General features: G+C 41.4%; 1 protein-coding gene across 4 annotated transcripts in view; it reads left to right on the forward strand.

Annotated features, from left to right (window-relative positions):
• apold1b (apolipoprotein L domain containing 1b) overlaps nucleotides 1-12,038 on the forward strand; it is a 14,667-nt gene extending 2,629 nt beyond the window's left edge. For 2 of the 4 annotated variants that reach the window (XM_029760482.1, XM_029760479.1), the window contains exons 4-25: nucleotides 55-111; nucleotides 4,922-4,999; nucleotides 5,135-5,194; nucleotides 5,286-5,348; nucleotides 5,463-5,537; nucleotides 5,729-5,803; nucleotides 5,910-5,981; nucleotides 6,083-6,148; nucleotides 6,287-6,352; nucleotides 6,810-6,881; nucleotides 6,985-7,056; nucleotides 7,150-7,227; nucleotides 7,350-7,415; nucleotides 7,736-7,819; nucleotides 7,925-8,008; nucleotides 8,467-8,520; nucleotides 8,665-8,772; nucleotides 9,125-9,164; nucleotides 9,262-9,313; nucleotides 9,610-10,024; nucleotides 10,656-10,853; nucleotides 11,381-12,038. In XM_029760482.1, coding sequence (XP_029616342.1) covers nucleotides 55-111; nucleotides 4,922-4,999; nucleotides 5,135-5,194; nucleotides 5,286-5,348; nucleotides 5,463-5,537; nucleotides 5,729-5,803; nucleotides 5,910-5,981; nucleotides 6,083-6,148; nucleotides 6,287-6,352; nucleotides 6,810-6,881; nucleotides 6,985-7,056; nucleotides 7,150-7,227; nucleotides 7,350-7,415; nucleotides 7,736-7,819; nucleotides 7,925-8,008; nucleotides 8,467-8,520; nucleotides 8,665-8,772; nucleotides 9,125-9,164; nucleotides 9,262-9,313; nucleotides 9,610-10,024; nucleotides 10,656-10,853; nucleotides 11,381-11,656 — 2,211 coding nt within the window. In that variant the 3' untranslated portion in view covers nucleotides 11,657-12,038. The remainder of the gene's footprint in view (nucleotides 1-54; nucleotides 112-4,921; nucleotides 5,000-5,134; nucleotides 5,195-5,285; nucleotides 5,349-5,462; nucleotides 5,538-5,728; nucleotides 5,804-5,909; nucleotides 5,982-6,082; nucleotides 6,149-6,286; nucleotides 6,353-6,809; nucleotides 6,882-6,984; nucleotides 7,057-7,149; nucleotides 7,228-7,349; nucleotides 7,416-7,735; nucleotides 7,820-7,924; nucleotides 8,009-8,466; nucleotides 8,521-8,664; nucleotides 8,773-9,124; nucleotides 9,165-9,261; nucleotides 9,314-9,609; nucleotides 10,025-10,655; nucleotides 10,854-11,380) is intronic. The other 2 variants (XM_029760480.1, XM_029760481.1) reach the window with 2 other exon arrangements.
• Nucleotides 12,039-15,056: the final 3,018 nt, after the last annotated feature.

Here is a 15,056-nt window from a genome sequence, read left to right on the forward strand (position 1 = left end):
CATTGTACGTAGATATTGTGATGAGTTGTGTTTTTGTTTGTTTCTTTCCAACAGAGGACTGGGATGATGGGAGTCATGCAGAAAGTCAACCCGTTCAAAACCACAACACAGGTTACTACATCAGTAATGTTAAATAGATTACTATTTTCATAGTCTAGTCCCAGATCAGTTAGTTCTGCTCAAATCAAATCACATTTTATTGGTCACATACACGTTTAGCAGATCTTATTCCGGGTGTAGCGAAATGCTTGTGTTTCTAGCTGTAACAGTACAGTAATATCTAACAATTCACAACAATACACACAAGTCTAAAAGTAAAATAATGAAATGAAGAAATATATAAATATTAGGATGAGCAATGTCGGAGTGGCATTGACTAAAATACAGTAGGGTAGAATACAGTATATACATATGAGATGAGTAAAGCAAAAATATGTAAACATTATTAAAGTGACTAGTGTTCCGTTATTAAAGTGGCCAGTGATTTCAAGTCTATGTACAGCACCAGACAAAAGTTTGGACACACCTACTCATTCAAGGGTTTTTCTTAATTTGTACTATTTTCTACATTGTAAAATAACATCAAAACTATCAAATAACAAATATGGAATCATGTCGTAACCAAAAAAGTGTTAAACATATCAAAATATATTTTATATTTGAGATTCTTCAAAGTAGCCACCCTTTGCCTTGATGACAGCTTTGCACACTCTTGGCATTCTCTCAACCAGCTTCATGAGGTAGTCCCCTGGAATGCATTTCAATTAAAAGGTGTGCCTTGTTAAAAATGTATTTCTGGAATTTCTTCTTTCCTTCTTAATATGTTTTTGCCAATCAGTTGTGTTGTGACAAGGTAGGGGTGGTATACAGAAGATAGCCCTATTTAGTAAAAGACCAAGTCCATATTATGGCAAGAACATCTCAAATAAGCAAAGCGAAACGACAGTCCGTCATTACTTTAAGACATGAATGTCAGTCAATCCAGAAAATGTGTACGTTTCTTCAAGTGCAGTCGCAAAAATGATCAAGCGCTATGATGAAACTGGCTCTCATGAGGACCGCCACAGGAAAGGAAGACCCAGAGTTTCTGCAGTTTCTGCATTAACTGCACCTCAGATTGCAGCACCTCAGATTGCAGCCCAAATAAAGGCTTCACAGAGTTCAAGTAACAGACACATCTCAACATCAACTGTTCAGAGGAGACTGCGTGAATCAGTCCTTCATGGTCGAATTGCTGCAAAGAAACCTCTACTAAAGGATACCAATAAGAAGAAGAGACTTACTTGGGCCAAGAAACATGAGCAATGGACATTAGACTAGTGGAAATCTGTCCTTTGGTCTGATAAATCCACCGTTTAATATTTTTGGATCCAACCACCGTGTCTTTGCGAGATGCAGAGTAGGTGAACAGATGATCTCTGCATGTGTGGTTCCCACTGTGAAGCATGGAGGAAGAGGTGTGATGTGTGGTGGTGCTTTGCTGACTGTCTGTGATTTATTTAGAATTCAAGGCACACTTAACCAACATGGCTACCACAGCATTCTGCAGCGATGTGCCATCCCATCTGGTTTGCGCTTAGTGGGACTATCATTTGTTTTTCAACAGGACAATGACCCAAAACACACCTCCAGGTGTGTAAGGGCTATTTGACCAAGGAGAGTTGATGGAGTGCTGCATCAGATGACCTATCCTCCACAATCACTTGACCTCAAACCAATTGAGATGGTTTGGGATGAGTTCAACCGCAGAGTGAAGGAAAAGCAGACAACAAGTGCTCAGCATATGTATGAACTCCTTCAAGACTGTTGGAAAAGCATCCCTCATGAAGCTGGTTGAGAGAATGCCAAGAGTGTGCAAAGCTGTCATCAAGGCAAAGGGTGGCTACTTTGAAGAATCTAATATATAAAGTATATTTTGATTTGTTTAACACTTTTTTGGGTTACTGCATGATTCCATAGGTGTTATTTTATGGTTTTGATGTCTTCACTATTATTGTAGATGTAGAAAATAGTACAAATAAAGAAAAACCCTTGAATGAGTAGGTGTGTTCACACTTTTGACTGTATCACGTTTCAGGTAAGACCCAAATGCAGACTGTGTTGAAGAAGCAATGTTTATTACAGCAACAGGGGGAGGCAAACGACAGGTCAAGGCAGGCAGGGGTCGATAATCCAGAGTAGTGACAGAGGACGGCAGGCAAGTTTAGGGTCAGGTCAGGCAGAGGTCGGTAATCCAGAGTAGGGGCAAATGCACAGGACGGCTGGCAGGCTCAGGGTCAGGGGTAGGCAGAGTGGTCAGGCAGGCAGGCTCAGAGTCAGGACAGGCAAAGGTCATAACCAGGAGAGCAAGAAAAAGAGAGACTGGGGAAAAGCAGGAGCTGTGAAAAACCGCTGGTTGACTTGATAAACAAGACGAACTGGCAAGAGACAAACAGAGAACACAGGTATAAGTGCCTAGGGGATAATGGGGAAGGTGGGCGACACCTGGAGGGGGTGGAGATGAGCACAAAGACAGGTGAAACAGATCAGATAATTTCCATTTGAACATCTTGGCCATGTTCTGTTATAATCTCCACCCCTCATAGCCTGGTTCCTCTCTAGGTTTCTTCCTAGGTTCTGGCCTTTCTATGGAGTTTTTCCTAGCCACCTTGCTTCTACACCTGCATTGCTTGCTGTTTGGGGATTTAGGCTGGGTTTCTGTACAGCACTTTGTGACATCAGCTGATGTAAGAATGGCTTTAGAAATACATTTGAATGATTGATTGATTGATTGAATAGGGCGTGACAGACTGGTACTGTATCTAGGGCAGCAGCCTCTAAGTTTCAGGATTACATAACCGAGTGGAAGCCGCCTAGTGATGGTTATTTAACAATCTGATGGCCTTGAGATAGAAGCTGTTATTCAGTCTCTCAGTCCCAGCTTTGATGCACCTGTACTGACCTCGCCTTCTGGATGATAGTGGGGTGAACAGGCAATGGCTCGGGTGGTTGTTGTCCTTGATCTTTTTGGCCTTCCTGTGACATCGGGTGCTGTAGGGGTCCTGGAGAGCAGGTAGTTTGCCCACGGTGATGTGTTGGGCAGACCGCACCACCCTCTGGAGAGCCCTGCGGTTGTGGGTGTTGCAGTTGCCGTACCAGGCGGTGATACAGCCTGACAGGATGCTCTCAATTGTGCATCTGTAAAGGTTTGTGAGGGTTTTAGGCGCCCAGACAAATTTCCTCAGCCTCCTGAGGTTGAAGAGGCGCTGTTGCGCCACCTTCACCACACTTTGGGTGGACCATTTCAGATCGTCAGTGATGTGTACACCGAGGAACTTGAAGCTTTCCACCTTCTCAACTGCAGTCCCATCGAAGTGGATAGGGGCTTGCTCCCTCTGCTGTTTCCTGAAGTCCATGATCATCTCCTTTATTTTGTTGACGTTGAGTGAGAGGTTATTTTCCTGGTACCACACTCCCAGGGCCCTCACCTCCTCCCTGTTGGCTGTCTCGTTATTGTTGTTAATCAGGCCTTCTACTGTTGTGTCATCTGTAAACGTGATGATTGAGTTGGAGGCGTGCGTGGCCACGCAGTCATGTGTGATCAGGGAGTACAGGAGGGGGCTGAGCACGCACTCTTGTTGGGCCCCTGTGTTGAGGATCAGCGAAGTGGAGGTGTTGTTTCCTACCTTCACCAACTGGGGGCGGCCCATCAGGAAGTCCAGGACCCAGTTGCACAGGGCGTGGTTCAGACCCAGGGCCCTGAGCTTAATGATGAGCTTGGAGGGTACTATGGTGTTGAATGCTGAGCTATAGTCCATTAACCGCATTCTTACATAGTGTAACGACCCTGGGATTATAAGCGTCAGAAATCGACTCGCTCGAGCATGCTTTTGCGGCACAGTTGATAGCGTGCTGGATTTCAGGCTAGACGGTCGAGGGTTCGAGACCTGCTCCCTCCCTGTTTCATTACATTGGTGTCAGAAGTGTTTCATTACAATAGGTATTCCTCTTGTCCAGATGGAATAGGGCAGTGTGCAGTGCGATGGCGATTGCATCATCTGTGGATCTATTGGGGCGGTAAGCAAACTGAAGTGGGTCTAGGGTGTCAGGTAAGATAGAGATGATATGATCCTTAATAAACAAATTTGGCACATTTGGGCAGTCTTGATACAACATTTTGAACAGAAATGCAATGGTTCATTGGATCAGTCTAAAAATGTGCACATACACTGCTGCCATCTAGTGGCCAAAATCTAAATAGCACCTGGGCTGGAATAATACATTATGGCCTTTCTCTTGCATTTCAAAGTTGATGGTACAAAAAAATACAAAAGAACGGTTGTTATTTTCTTTGTATTATCTTTTACCAGATATATTGTGTTATATTCTCCTACATTCCTTTCACATTTCCACAAATTTAAAAGTGTTTCCTTTCAAATGGTACCAAGAATATGCATATCCTTGCTTCAGGGCCTGAGCTACAGGCAGTTAGATTTGGGAATGTCATTTTAGGCGAACATTTAAAAAAAGTGGCGGATCCTTAAGAGGTTTTAACTAACCTCTCAAAGCACTTCATGATGACAGAAGTGAGTGCTATGGGCGATAGTCATTTAGTTCAGTTACCTTTGCTTTGCAAACTCCTAAGATCATTGTCACACCAACTACCATAGGAGTTGGCAAGGCATATAAATATAATATTTTTCTCTTTGGCAAGGCAGGATAAACTGATCTGGGACCAGGGACTGTATTCAAAAAGTGCCTCACTGTAGGAGTGCTGATCTAGGATCAGTTTTGCCTTTCAGATCATAATGAATAAGATGGGGAGAACGTCATCCTAGATCAGCACTCCTTCTCTGAGACGCTTTATAAATACAGGCACAGGCTACTATTTTTAGTGGAAACAAACACCAAAGATCCTCATTGATCCTTATCTTCCACCCAGGCCTCCTCTACAACCAGTACAGCTACAGATCCAGTGTCAGAGAAGACTGTGGATGGAAATGTCCCTGAAGCGAAACAGGTAGATGTCTGCTCTGCATACTCTGTATCTAAACTAATCCGACTTGTCAGACTTCTGGTCCTTTTCGTTAATAATTTAAAAAAAATAATCTGTGTGATATAATTGAGGGAACCATGATGCTTGTATGTGTTGCAGACCCTGGGTATGTTTAAAGGAGTGACACAGAAAATCAACCCATTCAGGTCCTCTACACAGGTATTAGCCATAATCCAGTTGATCCTACTATGTTGTTCAACACTATGTTTTTTACATTTAGTACCCATTTGTGTGTGTGTGTGTGTTTTAGGTGAGAAAAGAGGACCCTCCAAAAGACACTGTGGATCAGGAAAAGCTACCAGAAGGCAAACAGGTAAACCTGTCTGTTCATCCTTGAATCTAAAGGACTATGTTAGGGAGTAGAGTAAAATTGTATTGTTGCTGCTGTACTGAAAAGTGTTTTGTGTGTCTCTTGTGTACATTTCAGGTCTTCCAGAACCCTGGAATGTTCACAGGAATGATGCAAAAAGTCAATCCTTTCAAATCTACAGCACGGGCACAGGTAGTGAAGATGAGTTCACTTGGTCACATTACAGTAGTCTCCTGAAATACATTTGGTCACCCTGTATCTTATTGCAAATTAATAGTAATATTTTGGACTGATAATTAGAATGACGTTACTAATGCAAATCGGTAAATATTAAAATTCCCTCTTTTCTCTCTCTCCCTTTCCTTTCTCTCCTCATGTTTGAGGACACTCAGTCGATACACAGTGATCTGTCCTCCAGTGCTGGCAGTCTGGCTGAAAACACCACAACAGAAAGACAAGTACAGCACATGTCAAAATAATGTCCTACCTGTAATCTACCAAGTTACACACAAGGCCTATTGAAGACTATTCTGCACATTTGTTATCTATTTGCGTGTGTTTCAGGTGAGAAAGGAGGACCCTTCAACAGACACAGTAGATCACCAAGTGACAGCGAAGCTACCTGAAGCCAAGCAGGTAAAGATGTTTATCCATGTGCAGTCTAATAATGAGTTGAAGAACTTTAAGAGCTGATCATCCTGAAAGGGATTTGTATGTCATGTGGTTTGCTTTTGCAGAACCCTGGAATGTTCACGGGAATGATGCAGAAAGTCAACCCATTCAAATCTACAGCCCAGAATCAGGTACTTATGGTGATGATGATAATGCTATATCATATTGCAATAAAACATTTTTGGACTGATGCTTTTGGTTATGTAAAATGCCAAGTTGTGCTAAATACTCTAACTCCCTGTTTTCCTAATTTCTCTCCTCTTTTTCAGGATACTCAGGCCATACACAGCAATCTGTCTTCCAGTGCTGACAGTCTGGCTTCTACAGGAAGACAGGTACAATACAGCATCTATACAAAATAAAATATATATGTATGTCACGTGCTTCATAAACAACAGGTGTTGACTAACAGTGTAATGCTTACTTAGGGGCCCTTCCCAACAATGCAGAGACAAAGAAAATGGAGACATAATAGAAAAGTAAAACACCAAATAATAGATACACAATGAGTAACGATAACTTGGCTATATGCACGGGGTACCAGTACCGAGTCAATGTACAGGGGAATGAGATAATGGAGGTAGATATGTACATATAACTAGGAACAAAGTGACAGATGTCAAATAGTAGCACCAGCATATGTGATGAGTCAAAAAAGTTAGCATATACCATCTACACCTATCCATGAAATGTCCCACCTGTAAACTGCACAGGTATAGGGTTATCAGAACACAAGGCCTTTCCTATTCACGACTATGTTTTACATTTGGTATCCATATGTGTGTATTTTAGGTGATAAAGGAAGACCCTCCAACCGACAGTGTGGATCACCATGTCACAGAAAAGATACCAGAAAGCAAATCGGTAAACCTGTTCATGAGGCATAAATAAGATATACTCCTGAAGACGTTTTTTTTCTGTCATACAGAAGATTTGTGTGTCATGTGTTCAACCTTGTGTTTCGCAGCAGCAGAATCCTGGAATGTTTATGGGAGTGATGCAAAAAGTCAACCCTTTCAAATCTACAACACCGATTCAGGTAGTCATGATGATTATGATCGACCTGTATCATGTTGCAAAGTTATGCTAAATATTCAAATGGACTATTTTTCTCTCTCTGCCTTCTGTTCAGGACACCCAGTCCATACACAGTGATCTTTCCTCCAGTGCTGGCAGTCTGGCTGAGAGTAACAGTTCTGCAGGCAAACAGGTAAACCCGTTTATCCCAGGTGCTGAGGCATACATCGTCTTAGTATAGAAATACAACTGTGCTAGTCGAGGAACATTTTATTATCACTACTAAGTGATTTCTGTGTTCACCTGGTTTTTCAGAACCCTGGGATGTTCAAGGGAATGATGCAGAAAGTCAACCCATTCAAATCTACAGCACTGACCCAGGTAGCCTGCGCACCCTTGTCATACTGCAAAGGAAGTTCCGATAGTTTAGACCAGAGTTTCCCAAACCGGTTCTGGAGTAACCCCAGCCAGTCCAGTTATTTAATGTATTCCAGAACTAGCACTGCTGATTCAACAAATGAAGGGCTTGATGATTAGGAGATCATTTGAATCAGCTGTTCTGGAATTCATCAAAGACGTGGACTGGCTGGGGGTACTCGAGGAGAGGTTTGTGAAACCTGGTAGAATGTCACTATATGCAAAATGGCAAACATTTAATTACTCCCCCTCTCTTCCTCACACTCCCTTCCTCTCCATTTCAGGAGACTCAGCCGTCACACAGCGATTCATCCTCCAGTTCTGACAGTCTGAGTGACACCAACGTCTTCAGTCCTACAGAGAATCAGGTACAACAACACGTCTATGATGTCCCACCTGCAAAATAAAATGCAATTGTATATTTCCCGCACAGGGTTAGCTAAAATAACAACTTACTCCATCACTTGTTACAGACCGTGTGGTACACAGACAGTGACGCAACTTCTTCAGTGAAAAGTGGTCCTCCACCACCACAAGAAAATAAGAAAAGGACTGGGGTATGTCACTTTTTTGTTGTTTAATCATACTATTATATTATACAATCAATCAAATGTATTTTAAAATTAAGCAATAAGGCCAGAGGGATTGTGGTATATGGCCAATATACCTTGGCTAAGGGCTAAGTGCCTCGATACAGGCTTTAGCCGTGGTATATTGGCCATATACCACAAACCCCAGAGGTACCTTATTGCTATTATAAACTGGTTACCAACATAATTAGAGCAGTAAAAATAAATGTTTTGTCATACCCGTGGTATGCGGTCTGATATACCATGGCTGTCAGCCAATCAACATTCAGGGCGCGAACAACCCAGTTAATAAACCATTTTTACATCAGCAGTTGTCACAAAGTACTACACTATAATACTATCATCCTATTTAAGTACATCACCTACATAGGGCCTCTTCATAGGGCATGTGTTCTTATGTTTCTGTCTGTTTGTTTCTCTGGCAGACATTCCGAATCCGAAGGATTCTCCCTGGTGCCCTGTTTGGCTATGAAGCTATAGTAACCATATTTTCACTCTCTTCCTTTTGGTCTTAGTTATGCCTGTCTTTTTTTACACTAGGTGTTTTCTTTTCTTAATTTTCATGTGAATAATATTACCATTTAATAATATCTTCAATTATATTCATCATCATTTTCCTACAGAATACTGATGCTCAGCCCACAGCCCAGGCGGACCTAGTGGAGATCCAGACACTGGAGATGGCTGCAGTGCCAGTACCTAGTGAAGGAAACCCACTGGACAGTGAGGATGTATGTATCACATGTACTATGTTGCATTATGATACTTCCGAACTCACTATGACATTCCTTATATTGCATTATAACACTATGACATTGGAGATGGCTGCAGTGCCAGTACCTAGTGCAGGAAACTCACTGGACAGCAAGGATGTATGTATGTATATTACATGCCCTGTGTTGCATTATAACACTTCATAATTTACTATGACACTGGATGGTAGTTATTGTACATGTATGCTTTACATCGCAATATAACCTTAAAACATATGACTCACTGTGACACTGGTGAACATAAAAATATACCTTGTTTGTGTATTCATACTGCATTATGTGTATGTGACTAATAGTATTTTATTCTTAGAATGAGGACGGTCTTATGGATTGGTGGCAAACAGTAGAGGGTATGTTTGGCACAGAGCACTATTTTTTTTTTATGTATATGTGTGTTCTCTTGTCGTTGTTTACAGTAACTACAGCTTATATCTCTGCTCCCCCTAGGTTGGGAAACGTGGAATGAGTCCAACACCTTTGAAGCGGATGAAGGCGAGATGTAAGCATTTTCATGTATTTACCCATTGGTTATGACGTTTTAAGAGAAATTGTCAATGTGAGATTTCATACAATGTGTATTAAACGTCTTTAGGGAACCCAACTGAACTGCAAATAATATTTATAGAGCAAGATCAGACTTATTTCTCCAGGATTCCCAAGGTGTTATTGTTTGAAAAAGGATACAAGTTCTTACAAACCCCTCCCTCTCTTTTCTTTCTCAATTATTCTCCACTTTTTCTTATTTGTCCTTCCCTTTTCCATCACTCTCTTTCTCCTCCTTCCTCTCTCTCTCAGGGCAGTGGAGGCGGTGGCGGACCGTGTCTTCATGGCGGCCCGTCTCTTTGTGAGTCTCTTCAACCAGCGCGGTGCCTCCTTACAGCAACGCATCCTGGAGCTCCTATCATTGGCCGATGCCGCCGACAGCTTCCACAAGAAGACTGTGAAGGCCAGCGTGGGGGGTGGAGTCGCCAGCGTTGCTGGGAGCATCACCACTATCACTGGCCTCATCTTGGCGCCGTTCACCATGGGAACGTCGCTCATCGTCACGGCAGTGGGCATCGGCGTTGCGACGGCGGGCGGGGTAGCGTCAGCCTCTGCAAATATTACCGATACAGTGCACTCCAAAACAGACAGGAAGAAGGTGGAGAAGATGATTCAGGATTACCAGGAGGAGATGAAGGATATCAAGGAGTGTCTGGACTTTTTGCAGGTGGGTGAAGGGTGGAGTTGTCCCTAGATCAGGGGTCGGCAACATGCGGCCCACGTGCTAAGAATGGTCAGCGAGTTATTTTTCTTTGGCCCCACAAATTTTTGTTTTAAGTAAAAAATAAATAAAAAAATTAAATCACCAGGAATTCAGCAAAAAGTGAGTTTGGTTTAGGAAATCTGTTCCCATTTATTCCCACAAATAAAAAAAGAAACGTAATCATGTCTCAATGTAATCAAGGTATGAAATAATTTTTATTTTCAAATGCAATGTCTTTTTGGGCTTAGCTGTGGTCAATTTGCAGTGTAAATTATCATAATTATGTTCCGGCCCCCCGACCATCCACTCTGACAAATCGACCCGCAGCTGAATCTTAGTTGCCTATCCCTGCCCTAGATGCTGATCTTAGGTAAGTTTAGCATTTTCACCACTAATGGTGAGGGTTCAATTTGGAAGCTGATCCTAGACCTGCGCCTAGGGGAAACTTCACACAGCAGTGTGCAGCTGAGGTGAGGAGGGGGAATTTGGGTGTCTTGACCTCTGACTTTATATCATGTTGTTGCTTCTTTTCTTACTCTCCCTTTTATTTCTCCCTTGCGCTTTCTCTTTCTCCATCTCTCTCCATCCACCTCAGGTCGGTATGGAGACCCTGGAGGAGTGGGACTTTGATCAGTACGTGGACAGCATCTCTAAGAAATATCTCAACCAGAATGTCAAACACGTGATGAAGGAGGGTGGCCGGGCCGGCAAGGCATTACTAATCAACACAGACAGTCTGATCAACACCGTGCAGGTTCTCAACGTGGCAGGAGGAGCGGCCAAGGCAGCCCAGGTACATGATGATGATGATACATTATCTGTTTGGTACAGATTAGGGGTGTGAACGTTTAAAGGTTCAAATATTTCAACTAAATTGGGATACTTGCTTTTCAAACGCACAAAATTATGATCACAGTGCAGTTATCACAAAACATTTTTTTTCTGTGTTATAGCCTGACTAGACGATAGGCTATAAAGGCCTGGGGAAAGTTGTTTAATTGAAATATAACCAGAGAGGAAGAGGCGAACTGTAGGCTACTTTGGTGAATTTGCGAGGCATGCAAGACAAGACATTGCTAGATACAGATTACCTTGCCATGAGATACTGACTCTACCGTTACGCTTGTTTACACTGATCTGCACAATCATGTTGGCGCTAATATGCAGCATCCGTCCCTAGATTGGGTTTCAAATAGGGAAAAGGAAAAGACAAGAAAACAAACACTGATCAAAACAAACAATATAGAATAGATCACAAATGGTTAAATTCTTGATGTTCTCCATGTGCTGATTTGCTTGTCCTAATTTAATTTTGTTTAGGTGATGAGTGTCACCACAGGAGTAATGTCGGGTCTCTTCCTGGCCCTGGATGTGTTCTTCCTGGCAAAAGACTCCATCGAGCTCAACAAAGGAGCCAAGACGGAGTTCGCTGGGAAGATCAGGGAAGTGTGTAAGGATCTTCAGAATGGACTGTTGGAGCTCAACCGCATCAAAGAGCAACTGCAGAAAACTATGGATGGGATCGAGGTGGTGGAGGAAGAGGAGGAGGAGGTGTACGAGTCTGATCCAGAGAAACTGGCCCAGCTGGAAGAATGAGTGAAGGAAGAGAGGGAGGGAAGGAAGTTTGGGGTTGTGAAACCGAACGCGTTTGACCAGAAATGTTGACCAATTTGTTTTGTTACTTATTCCGTTACATGCAGTAGACCTATAATCTGTGCTATGTTTCAGCCAAAAAGGTGCCTAGAATGTTTTGGCATGGCCAAACTTCGCCAAATTGCCACTTTATTTTTCAGTTGAGAATGTAGTGCCTTATTTAATATAACACTGATGCTGCCACTAGTCTTCTTATTTCTATATTTTGCTGATTTTTATGGCTGGTTAGTAGGGGTGAGTTGGGAATGTTGACCCATTTTTTACATTCAGCATCACTATGTAAAGCTAAATATAGTATTCTTTCTAACAAAGATATTTACATATATTTCAGGATGTCATGTATCTCTGGAAATAATCAGAATTCATGTAAACATAACACCTTTGAAAACACAGCTTGTCCAAAAAAAGTGGTCACTTGGTTTTGGGGTAAATTGAGCATAGGGACACATTTCTAACACTTTGCACTTTTAAAAAATACTTTTAACATAGGCTCAGGCCCTGGTTCAACCTCATATCCCAGTGATAGTGCCTTGCATTATGCCTGGGAAGTAAACACTTCATTTGTGGCCTAGAGGGGGATGAGGAAGGCATTTTTCATCATTTGAATAATTATGACTAATCATACGGATGCGAGGTGTCTTCAAAAAACTATGCTTGTCATGCATAAAACTGACAATGTAATAATATTTTTTTTATGGGGTATTTTGATAGCCAATGGCTCAATTTGCCCCTGGCAACAATTTTGACTATATTAGCCCACACAAGGATGCACTTACATGCTACTGTTGGTATAAGACTTAATATTGTAGCTTATAAAGACCCCAAATGATGTATAAAACAATCTACTTTAGTTTAGATACAAGCAGTGGTGTAAAGTACTTAAGTAAAAATACTTTAAAGTCCTACTTAAGTAGTTTTTTGGGGTATCTGTACTTTACTATTCATATTTTTGACAACTTTTACTTCACTACTACACTCCTAAAGAAACGTATGTACTTTGTACTCCATACAGTTTACCTGACACCCAAAAGTACTTGTTACATTTTGAATGCTTAACAGGACAGGAAAATTGTCTAATTCACACTTTTTACCAACAGAACATCACTGGTCATCCCTACTGCCTCTGATCTGGGGGACTGACTAAATACATGCTTCGTTTGTAAATTATGTCTGAGTTGGAGCATGCCCCTGGCTATCCGTAAATAAAATATAAACTAGAACATGTGGCCATCTGCTTTGCTTAATATAAATAAGTTGAAATGATTTATACTTGTACTTTTACTTTTGATGCTTAAGTACCTTTTAGCAATTACATTTACTTTTGATACTTAAGTATATTTAAAACCAAATACTTTTAGACTTACTCAAGTAGTATTTTACTGGGTGACTTGCTTTTACTTGAGTAATTTTTCTATTATACTCAAGTATGAAAATTGGATAATCTTTCCACAACTGGATACAAGCATGATGAAACCTATAACGCAAATTAATTTGACTTTGTGAAAAAATGTTTTTTGGACCTAACTTGTTTAACACTTTTTCCATGTGGGTTCTTACCTCTTCCTAAGTACAGTACCAGTCAAGAGTTTGGACACACCTACTCATTCAAGGGTTTTTCTTTATTTGGACTATTTTCTACATTGTAGAATAATAGTGAATACATAAACTATGAAATAACACATATGGAATCATGTAGTAACCAAAAAAGTGTTAAACAAATCAAAATAGATTTGAGATTCTTCAAAGTAGCCACCCTTTGCCTTGATGACAACTTTGCACACTCTTGGCATTCTCTCAACCAGCTTCATGAGGCAGTCAACTGGAAGGCATTTCAGTTAACAGGTGTGCCTTGTTAAAAGTTAATTTGTGGAATTTCGTTCCTTAATGCTGAGCCAATCAGTTGTGTTGTGTCAAGTTAGGGGCGGTATACAGAAGATAGCCCTATTTGGTAAAAGACCAAGTCCATATTATGGCAAGAACAGCTCAAATAAGCAAAGGAAAACGACAGTCCATAATTACTTTAAGACATGAAGGTCAGTCAATTCGGAAAATTTCAAGAACTTTGAAAGTTTCTTGAAGTGCAGTCGCAAAAACCATCAAGTGCTATGATGAAGCTGGCTCTCCTGAGGACCGTCACAGGAAAGGACGACCCAGAGTTACCTCTGCTGCAGAGGATAAGTTCATTAGAGTTACCAGCCTCAGAAATTGCAGCCCAAATAAATGTTTCACAGAGTTCAAGTAACAGACACATCTCAACATCAACTGTTCAGAGGAGACTGCGTGAAACAGGCCTTTCTGGTCGAAACCACAACTAAAGTAGACCTATAATAAGAAGAGACTTGCTTGGGCCAAAAAACACAAGCAATGGTCATTAGACCGGTGGAAATATGTCCTTTGGTCTGATGAGTCCAATGTGAGATTTTTGGTACCAACCGCCGTGTCTTTGTGAGAGACAGAGTAGGTGAACGGATGATCACTGCATCTGTGGTTCCCACCGTGAAGCATGGAGGAGGAGGTGTGATGGTGTGGGTGTGCTTTGCTGGTCACACTGTCAGTGAATTATTTAGAATTCAAGGCACACTTAACCAGCATGGCTACCACAGCATTCTGCAGCGATATGCCATCCCATCTGGTTTGCGCTTAGTGGGACTATCATTTGTTTTTCGACAGGACAATGACCCAAAACACCTCCAGGCTGTGTAAGGGCTATTTGTCCAAGAAGGAGAATGATGGAGTGTTGCATCAGATGACCTGGCGTCCACAATCACCCAACCTCAACCCAATTGAGATGGTTTGGGATGAGTTGGACCGCAGACTGAAGGAAAAGCAGCTAACAAGTGCTCAGCATATGTGGGAACTCCTTCAAGACTGTTGGAAAAGCTCTCCAGGTGAAGCTGGTTGAGAGAACGCCAACAGTGTGCAAAGCTGTCATCAAGGCAAAGGGTGGCTACTTTGAAGAATCTAAAAATCTAAAATAGATTTTGATTTGTTTAACACTTTTTTGATTACTACCTGATTCCATGTGTTATTTTATGGTTTTGATGTCTTCACTATTATTCTACAATGTAAAATAAAGAAAAATCCTTGAATGAGTAGGTGTGTCCATACTTTGACTGGTACTGTATTTGTCACATGATTTATTTTGTGTATGGTTTCCTAGAAACAAGGGGTGGCAGAGCTAACCCTTTGGAACAACTTACCCCACTTTCCCCTACTGTGAAAAATATCTTTTTTTTGTTTTAGTTGAATAGTAATATATTTTTTATTATTTATTTGTATTGTAATATTGAAGATTAAATGTGATATTTTTATTTATACATGTAGTAGGACCAATAGATATGAT

Source organism: Salmo trutta, chromosome 8 (assembly GCF_901001165.1).
Source record: "Salmo trutta chromosome 8, fSalTru1.1, whole genome shotgun sequence".
Lineage (NCBI taxonomy): Eukaryota > Metazoa > Chordata > Actinopteri > Salmoniformes > Salmonidae > Salmo > Salmo trutta.